Below are 10,371 nucleotides of genomic sequence, written 5' to 3'. Positions count from 1 at the left end.
ATGGTACTCGTCTTATCATTGACCGGTCAGCAATATGTTTCAACTGTTTCCGAATATCACGATCCCCATAACTCACATACATGCGCATACTTACTCAATCCAGACACTGCACTATTTTGTCACGTAGAAATTATATTGATAACAAACAATTGATTATTATTTTGCTGTCAAATGTTGTTCTGTAGGAGCATATGCTCAAATGAGAATTTCATAATTTTTGAAATTGAAGATTATGAGGTTTTCTGGTAATCAAGAACATTCATGGGTGTGGTATATAAGATCAACAGAAGATATACATAACAATGCTTCCTTCCCTATTCTGTCGTGTTTCTTTAGTTTTGTTCATACAGTAATCGTCTACTCCCCATGTATTATTTTCATACTAGTTAATCCTTTGATTGTGCTCAAACTTTAAATGTCTCGAATTAAAACAAAGTATTTTGAAATAAATATTGTTCAAAATGTCAAAAAGAGGTGGTGTTAAGTTCTATAGTGACTTGTTAACTTCAATGTTCATAATGATCTCACCATTTTGCTATAGTATTTGGAAACAATGCAGTAAAGAAGGTTGATTGTATTCTTTTTTAACACTGTTTATTACAACACACGTAAACACATAACACCATATTTTAATGCAGTATATTAATACAGTGGATTACAATATTGTTGCAATGTTAGCATGTGTCAGCGATGATGCTGTCTGTGAGGTAGATATGCAGCGTGGTCAGGGTTCCGGCGGTCCCCAGACATGTTGGCACCTCCTTCATGAATTGCTGTAGTATATAATTGAAATTGTGATATATAATAATATATATTTGTACAATGTTTGGGAGTGTTTCATTGTTTGTCTATACATTAACTGCCATATCGGAAAATAAACAAGTAGGCGGATCTTAACCGTTCAATAACTAGCGTGCGTATGGATAACAACAATATTCACTTATACCGCATATTAGTTATTGAACGTTGTCCTTGCCAACATAATAAAAACGTTACTTCACCTACTACACTCGCTCGTGTATATAATTTCCTTTTCTCTGGTGGTAGGCGCAGTATTTGTTTTTACATATTAAAACGTAAATTTGCTGAAAGATATTCACAAATTTATATGATTACATGTCGTTATAAAATCGTTGAAATCTACATATATTGATGACAAATCTATTACAAAGGCAAATGCTGTCCAGCTATTGCAGTGGTCAAAGCACTCGCTTTTCATCAAGGTGTCCCGGGTTCGATTCCTGACATGGGTGCCTGGGCGTTTGGTTTGTGGTAATCAAGCCGGACAAGTGGGTTTTCTCCGGGTACTCCGGTTTCCCCCATGACACAAAACACACTCATGCGTGTCATCGTACAAACGAGAGTGATTAATTTAATGTTGTTATGAATTGCTTCACAATCGTTGAAATATTTAGAAAATTATGGAGTTGACACAAAAAACATATTCCTTTTGTAGAAACATTTTTGAAATTGGCTATTTGAGCCAAATTCTGTAGAAAGTTATCTCGTTAAAAATGCTTAACCTTTTATTACGCCTTCACATTTTGCATGGGATATATACATTATGCTTGCTGAATATCGGATCACAAAACTACATTAAACATGAACATTTAAAATGATTTATGTTTTGGTCATTAAAAAAACAACATCTGCACTGTGGAATGACCTTAAACAACACGAAAACGCAAATGAAAAGTTTTCTTTTCCATCCTTATTCCATATGATATAAATTATAGGATGTACTTTGTATGTTAACAAATAAACCATGCTTAATCAAGAGCAATGTTACCGGATATGTTGACGGTGGGGGATGTTCAAGGCGTTTGGAGGCTTCAATGTTAATCAAATAACCCCAGCCAAATCCGTTGAGAACGCCACCATTGTATAGCAGAAACATGGGGAAGAAGTCATTACAGTCCATGTCCTTGCTAAGCTTGTACCAGAAATGTTTTCCTGGAATATAAACATATGTAACAAAGAATTTCTACGTACTGCAAATATAGAAAATTTCAAGAGGTGACGATTTAAGGTATCACCACAATGCAAAAGATTGTTTGACTGAGGACAAAAAAAGAACTTTCCAAATGTCAAGTTGTTTTTTTTTAAAGTAAGAATATTAAATGAATCCATTCACACACGCTTAGGTTGTGTCTTTCACAAGCATATTAAATGTGTCGTTCCGTAAACCTTCAGGTGTTTGAGAGTTGAACACAGTTTTCAAAGTAAGATATTGATACCATTTTGTTAGAAGTGTTAAGTGTAGAAGCGTTTCAACAAAAAGGAATAAATCATGTACTCATCTGCTCAAAGCTATCTAATCAACACTGTCGCGTATGTGTGTGAGGATTGCTTATACTTTCAAGCTGCACTCTCACAGTTTTAACGTTTATACAACTTTTTTTATTTTTTGTCGAGGAACGAGCCAATTTTTGCGAAAATTCATGGAAACCAGTTATATAAGACTGTTGACAAAACATTAGATCGCAGATTTTTATATTTAAGTTTAAAAAAATGATGTTTTATGCATTTTTCTTTAACCGTTAGTAACGGTTTAAGCCAAAAAACATTAATTTTCGAACGGTAATATGAAAATCTACGATTTGATTTTGTGTCAGCAATTTCATATCATTGGTTTGCAGATACATTGTATTTACGCAAAAATTTGCTCTTTCCAAGACAAAAAATAAAAAGTTGTAAAAATGGTAAATCTGTGAGAGTGCAGCTTTAAGAAAGATACATGTTTTTGCATTGTTGCACTATTTTTTCAATAGCTTTCTTAAATCAAAAGCTATAATCAGAAAGAGTCTTTCTTCATGAAATTTGCGCAACTCCTCAACATAGTAAAACGTGAACCAAGGTTTATATGATTTTCCCTTGCAAGAGACTGAACCTAAACATAAGCAAGAAAATGATCTTTTCAAATGTTGAAATATTTGGCCTTCGACACCCACATGTGATGATAATATAATATTTAACAAATTCTTTGCTATAGACGATGTATAATTAAAATGAAACTGACCCATGGAAATGAAACATTCCCCCTCTGTCCATTCACTGGCTCGGGCCTCTTCGATAGTCGTTGGGATCATCGCGGTGCTGCTTGGGTCGGTTCCGTTCTGTATCCATAAGCCTCTACCGGTGCCTATTTGATGAAATTCCGCGGACGTGCGTCCCGTAGTACATATTGTGTCTGGAAATAGATTGTTAGTTGTCGGAAAGGAGTCTTCACGTACTTGTTTTATCTCGGTAAACCTCTCCTAAACCGTGATCATTCTGCACTTGTTTTATGGGTTCAGAGTTTAAAGATCCCCATATTTCACACTAGGAATTCGTGATGTTGTATTATCATACGCGTGTATGTGTTACTTTAGAACGTTTCACATATCCATGCTATTATATGCTACACATATTAACTATTAGCCGTTTTATCGTATGTTTCTACCTGATGGAATGAAGTATGCGGTGCTATGGTAATTCCCGCCCTCTTCTACCAATGGGTGATTCTGCATCTGCGGTGACGGATAATTATTCTGATTCGGATTGGTGTTTTTATCAAACTGAAAAAAAATAACATCTAAATAACGATTTACATACATGTGCCTTAAATACCCAATAAAGGTTAATACAATGTAACATATATTAATGATTAAATATTATGGACTTTGCCATGCTAATTTTACTTTATTACTCCAGATTGATTACGCAATGGCTGCATTAATTTCATTAAGACCTGCTTAATTAAAAAAAAAAATCGAAAAAAGTCTAGCTTCCTTGATTAACCAATTTTAACCAATTAAAACTCTTACCTTTATCATGAATGTAACGCATTACTTAGATATAACTTATTAGAATTGTGTTATAAGCATTATGCATTAAACCGCACTCACTGCGGACTGTATGCCAGCAATGATACCATTGACGTCAAACAATAGGATCACACCCAAGTCGTTGTCCTTCCAGAATCGCTCTCCGCTGAAATGTGTTCCTGAAGTAAAAGTTATGAAAGAGGTCGAGATTTAACCTTTTTTTTTAAATGGAAATAGCCTGCTCCAGTGAACTCTGTATCGAAGGCGGTAACGTCATCATAAAATTATAATGCTATTTTATGTTATATGTGTTTTATGTCTGATGGTGTTGTGTGGTCTTTTCTTTCGTTAATTTTTTCAGGCGGTGCTCCATAAGCGGCGTAGAGTGCGCTATGCTTCATTTACAATGGTTAAGAAATAGGAAACTTATCTTTGTTTTAAGTCTTCATTCGAAGCAAAACATTGCCTTCCTACGTAGCATTTATGACGCAATTTATCACGTGGTATACACGCACTGTCTTTATATGCCTTACAATACGCGTTTTCCAGACATGCAATTACACGCCTACTAAACGCCAGCGCAACCGCTTATCGGTGGTGCAAAGAAAAGGTTCATCATGGAAGTGTCGACAGCTCATTTTCTTAGCACCACCGATAACCACCGATAAGTGGTGGAGCTGGCGTTTAGTATGCGTGAACTAAGCATGCAAAGAATTGCATACCATCATGCGTTTGCTTAAAAGTTGCAGTGGATGGGAAATGTTAGACATGACACACAACTTAGTTATGTCAAAACTAAAGCTAAATCAAGTTGTTACCTTGGCAACCAGCGCCAGCATCCTTTTTTACCCAACCCTGGTGTAAAGCATCTTGTTTTGTTCGCGGCATACTTTTGAACGACGACAACGGATTAACACCCCATGTTACTGAAAAATACATATATAAATACATACATATACATAATGCACCAGTCAATTGTAACCACGACCCCCAGGTCCGGGGAAAAACGGGGACTTTGACTTTCGGTCCAGCCAAGCCCGGGTAAAATCCCCGCCCAGCGGGGACGAACTGTTGGTGAAATCCCTGCCAATTGCCCCCGCACTCAGGGACTCTAGGTAAGGCCCATTCCCCGCTATATTTGGTGCGAAGACAAAACCACCGCATTCACCTGGCACTGCGGGGCCACCTGGAAGGTAAAAACACGGCCCATTTCACCGGCTATCCCCGGACCTGGGGGGGGGGGGGTACAATTGACTGGTGCATAAACAGTTGCTGTGGCTTGTCGGGCCTACAATTGATGTGACGCCGATCCACCGTAATATAAATATTGATACAATGTATAATATTTCATATTAAAGGTGGAAAACAGATTAATGCATAAAGAGACGTATTCATTTCATCCATTATAAGAATAAAACGAATTTGACTTTAATGATCAAAACAAATTTACCTTTGAGACCATTCCATTTGGATTCTGAAAAAAAAACAAACACAAATTAATTAGTTAATAAAGTTTTTTAATACTGAATTAATTGATATTCAAATATTAAGAGTTTTGACATTATTTTGTTTAAATGTTGTCTTATAATCAGCTGATTTCGCCATCAAAGTAACTCACTATAGAACATGTCTGAACTGCTTAGAAAACTGCCGAAAATTCACCTAATAATTCTAATAAACTAAATATCAAAATTTTGGTAATTTTTAAACAAAAATTATTATAAACGTTCACATTTCTGTGATTTCCATTTTTTGCACAAACATCAGTCCTTTTTATTTGCTTTTATTAAATATTCACAAAGCCCCGTCAGTTTACCGTCGCCCCCACCCATTAAATGAAACTAGCGTCTGGACGGTTTAACTTTCGCGTAAAATACCACGTGATTACACAAAGGCGGAGCTATATTAAATAGTGAGTCAACTTAGTGCGAACACCAAAGAAGTATTTAGAGTTCATTTTTGCGGTCTCGCTACGCTCTCTCCATTTTCTGTAGTACGCCAAAATGAACCCTAACATACTTCTATAAGCATGTACAGTCCCTATGTTTTTTAATGGATCTCGTACATTATACGTGTTAAGTTCGAAATTACTATGGTTCGTTGATAATTAAACGGTGTCTTCTTTGAAATTAATAAACATGTGTATATGTTTCTAAAATAAATTTAAATTGTCTTACGGTCGCGGCCAAATATGAATCCTTGGCTGGTTGAAAAGGCAGCAATCGCCAGTACAGCTATTGTCCACATATCTGATATCTGCATACTACACTGTATGCACTGCTAATATTGCGAGCGTATTTATATTGTTCGTGGCGAAATTCCTTAATATCTGAGGACGTAGGTATATATTATGACCTGCATTTTGGTTAACATCTTACTTTTGTTTTTTGAAATAATTGCCGAGTGAACTAGATCATGGTTCATGGTTCGTCCTTGACTATTGATTCCGCATTTAGTCAGCACTTGCTGACGCTAGACCGTCCTAGTTTCTGAAAACAAATGGAACATTACATTAATAAGGTGATGTTAAAGGCCTAGTTTAAGTTAAAGGAATGTTTGGCATGACAATTCCCTGCTGTGTATTTCCTGCTAATTGCACTGATGTCACAGAAGGGGCCAATTTCCTGTTTATTTGTTTATTGGCTCAGGGCCATATAGGGTCCATTTTTATAATAAAACCTCCAAAACTGCACAGCAGGATATTCTGATAAGACAATTGGGCAATTAGATTAAGACCAGTACACAGAGGTTGTGTACAATACACGTTATCTTTTTTTCCTTTTTTTGGGGGGGGGGGGGGGCGGGGGTCACTTATAGAAGGATTAAACTATGCCTTTAAGATTATAATTTATAATTCCCGTTATATTTCTGTCTTTATATATGTCACAAAACTGGCTTGAGGCAGAAATTCGCATGATAAGCCAGGAGTTTATGAGTAAGCCTGATCTGGATATTTATTAAAGGGACTAGAAACCAGACGATACCATTGCAAGAAGAAAAAGAAAATAGTCAAACTCTTACATACAATTGATACCGTTGTATACAACTCATTGAATCTTACTTACTGATGTTTCACATCGCTTACAACACCTGTATCTTTCGCATTTTTCTCGCGTATTTATTTTACAATTCGAAATTTACTGGGTCTGTCGACCACGTAAATCCTGCCAAAGTTAAAAACAGCGTCGGTACATTTACCTGCACTAATCACATGACTTTCTCATGCTAAATATACACACCATATACTGGGAAACCATCTTGCATTATTTTTAAACAGGTAAACTCAGCTAAGACAGCGACAAAATCAGTGTTCTTTAAGCATGTAAAATGATGTATTATCGGCATCATACTAGCTCATATTGACACATCTAAACTTATTTTGAGGAAATACTGCATTTGCCGATTTTGGGACCATCTGGTGTCTAGTCCCTTTAAGAAATAGTACAGACCGCTAAGGGCCTCCTTGCATAATAGTGACAGACCAGTAAGCCCACAAACATTGAAGGGACCGAATGCGAAGGCTGAAGAGGTCCATATTCAATGGTTGTGGTTAGGTACGAAGTGGTCTGTACTGGTTATATTATACCGCACTTAATTACATCGGAACTTAATTAGGATATTTTTCTACATGGAAAACACATCTTATTCTTATTAAAACAAGAAAATTTCACTAAAGACGATAGCCTTACTTAAACTGGTTAATTTTGAATTATCAATCGGAAAACCTCGGCCATTATCCAACAGAATTGTCTATCTCGAAGCTTGCCGGATATGGCCGAGTTGTTACGATTGTTAAATTATGTGTCTCAAGGTGATGATGCATTGCGGATTCTTTCCGTCTTCATTCGGCCACTGCGGGTATAGAAGGCTAACGCCGATGAGAAATCTATCCGAAAAAATCGTGACAAAATTGTTTTACTCTTAATTAATAGGTATTTAAAACATGTCGTTTTACGATAGTGTCAAAACAATCAAAGCAATTTAAGAAAATTCATATAAAAAAACGTAGGCGATGACCAGAAACTGTGTTTTATGGTGTTTTTTTTTTAAATATCACTCATTTTAACAATATACGCACACTCACACACACACACGCACGCACGCACGCACACACACACACACGCGCGCACGCACGCGCACGCGCGCGCGCGCACACACGCACGCACGCACGCACTTTTTTTATTTTTTGTCTTTGAAAGAGCAAATTTTTGCGTCAATATCTGCGAAACAATGATATAAGACTGCTGACTAAAAATCAGATCGTAGATTTTCATATTTCCGTTCGAAAATTGATGTTTTATGGCCTAAACCGTTACTAACTTTAAGAAAAATGCATTAAAAATCCATTTTTGAACTTAAATATAAAAAATCTGCGATCTGATTTTTTGTCAGCAGTCTTATTTTACTGAAAAAATGGCTTGTTCCAAGATAAAATATAATAAAGTTGTCAAAACGTTCAATCTGTGTGAGTGCAGCTTTAACATAACAGTGATTCTGCCAGTATTAATGACCTATATATCTCTTTTTTTATCTTAAGTTTTTATAGATATCGTACTTGAAAATGAAATGAAACCCATCTTCAAGGTCTCTGCTAACACAAAATACACATAATCGATCATGTCTTTCTTCTCGATTTCTCCCGTAACGACCAGTCTCAATTCCTAGATCAAAGCGCTGAAAGCGTTGAATGGCTGTCGGCCTGCAACGTTTTGTGAGTATAGTCATGTAATTGTAAAATATAATTATTTAAAGATAGTATATGCTCACTCATAATTTTCTTCGCGAACACTTTTAGAGTTTAAAGTTGATTCTCAATGAGATCATGCAGTATAAGTCTCTTGAAATGTGGACTACGCCAAATAGTTACTTATGAGGTATGGAGTAATTCTCAATACCATATTAAGCCCTTATCTGGAGCTTTGGTTTCATGAACAATGTACTGCCACGGAAAAGGCATGAAGGAAAATTTAGTAGAATCTACTCTAAACTTCAAAATTGATTTAGGCGTATTTAATTTACTACCAGGGTATCTTAGCTAAACCAAATGCATCCCAACAAAATGCATTGGACATATTATTTAGATTTATGTTTAAGCTTTCTCTCTATGTACAACGCCAAATATCTCTGGCTTGAATCACCCACATACTATTTATATCCTGTCTGTTTGATGTACATACATGTATCTTAATTATGCGCTCAACGTATATCACTCGTGGACAAAATGAACAGATTTATATGAACAGATTTATCAGTTTTAAAAATAAATAAATATGCATATGCATCATACTACATGCTCAAAATATTGGACTGAAATTACTGAGACAAACTGAGAAATATTCACACTTTCCGTTTGGCATTACATGACTATGATACAAATTGTAGCAGGTCGATAGCCTGTCAACGTTTTACGCCATTTAATTTGAGTAGTAAAAGTGTATAATATTCATTTATTAATGGTTAAAAGGTTGTTAGTATGTATTTACACAAAATAATGGTTAATACGACATACATTTTACAAACACAAGTTTAAACTAACAATCTTAATAAAAAAATGTCAAGAAATTTAAAACATAGAAACTATACTCATGAAATACCTAAATCCCCCCAAAAAATGATTGTAGGATAAAAAGAAGCATTCATTTAAAACATTATGAATTTATATGTAACGCCTAATTAGCATTTAATTGCATCATAATATGATCCATATTTTTCCGGGTTTTGACGACTTCGCAGAGGTATATAGGATTCTGCTTTTTATATTGCGTTCTGTAACTCGCCGACATTAAAATGATTGCTTATTGTATAATTTAATTGCGTTATATTACGCAAAATTAACACAGCTTATTCGAACTATATTAACCGCATAACATAGATTGAGAACTCATTACAGCGTTATTTATAGCAAGGTAATTAATACGCAGAACGCAGTCCGTAACTATTGCGTACGAGGTATGTTCGATGTGTATGTAAATGTAAATTAGGTCAGTGACCACCGCAGTTCTAACCGCGCTGGGGTTGATACGCCCGTGCGCGCATTAATTCGCCAAAAGTTAAAAATGTTATGTCGATCTGCCGATGCGATTTCCGAGATGCGGTTATAAAAGTCTGCAGGCCTAGCGGCCTATAAAAGTCTGCAGGCCTAGCGGCCTACAACTTAATTATAAGATGATAAACGTAGTTGACTTATCACCTGTTGATGACTTTGAATTCATAACGCTAAGATACTGTTCATACCCACCATTTGGTTTTACCTATTTATATAGAATAAATATTGTTGATATTTTGCAGGAACCTGTGCCATTTTTGACTGAACTTATCAACAAGCCTCTGTTATCTACAAACTAATATTATTATTGTGTACATGGATAACTTAAATTGATCTAGTTCATATTGTAAATAATTAACAAGATACTTTCCTCAATATTAATAGTTACATAGCATTGGAGTATCCCCAAAGTTCACACCAAAAACAATGCAACGGCCTCTAGTCATCTCGGCATACATGCCATATCCCACAGCGGGGGGAAATCCCCAGAATTCCGATCCATCCCCCTGAATTTAAAAA

At 35.8% G+C, this 10,371-nt stretch overlaps 1 protein-coding gene across 1 annotated transcript; it reads right to left on the bottom strand.

Annotated features, from left to right (window-relative positions):
• Window positions 1–654: 654 nt before the first annotated feature.
• On the bottom strand, window positions 655–6,067 carry LOC128210305 (uncharacterized). Its single transcript, XM_052914571.1, has 8 exons — window positions 5,984–6,067; window positions 5,257–5,280; window positions 4,625–4,732; window positions 3,888–3,985; window positions 3,443–3,557; window positions 3,020–3,190; window positions 1,790–1,953; window positions 655–773 (listed from the first exon to the last, which is right to left on the bottom strand). The coding sequence occupies exons 1-8, from the start codon at window positions 6,051–6,053 to the stop codon at window positions 675–677; spliced, it is 849 nt and encodes a 282-aa protein (XP_052770531.1). The 5' UTR covers window positions 6,054–6,067; the 3' UTR covers window positions 655–674.
• Between the last annotated feature and the right edge of the window lie 4,304 nt (window positions 6,068–10,371).

The sequence above is a fragment of the Mya arenaria genome, chromosome 12 (genome assembly GCF_026914265.1).
Source record: "Mya arenaria isolate MELC-2E11 chromosome 12, ASM2691426v1".
Classification (NCBI taxonomy): Eukaryota; Metazoa; Mollusca; class Bivalvia; order Myida; family Myidae; genus Mya; species Mya arenaria.
The sequence above is the reverse complement of the archived record's forward strand: the minus strand, read 5'-3'. Positions and strand labels throughout refer to the sequence as shown.

Excerpts from the sequence above, each read along its gene's own strand:
- LOC128210305 (XM_052914571.1), bottom strand. The coding sequence starts at position 6,053 with ATGTGGACAATAGCTGTACTGGCGATTGCTGCCTTTTCAACCAGCCAA. Across the intron at positions 4,733-5,256 it reads CAAATGGAATGGTCTCAAAG|TAACATGGGGTGTTAATCCG; the intron begins GTAAATTTGTTT and ends TGTATTTTTCAG. Across the intron at positions 3,191-3,442 it reads CGCATACTTCATTCCATCAG|ACACAATATGTACTACGGGA; the intron begins GTAGAAACATAC and ends ATCTATTTCCAG.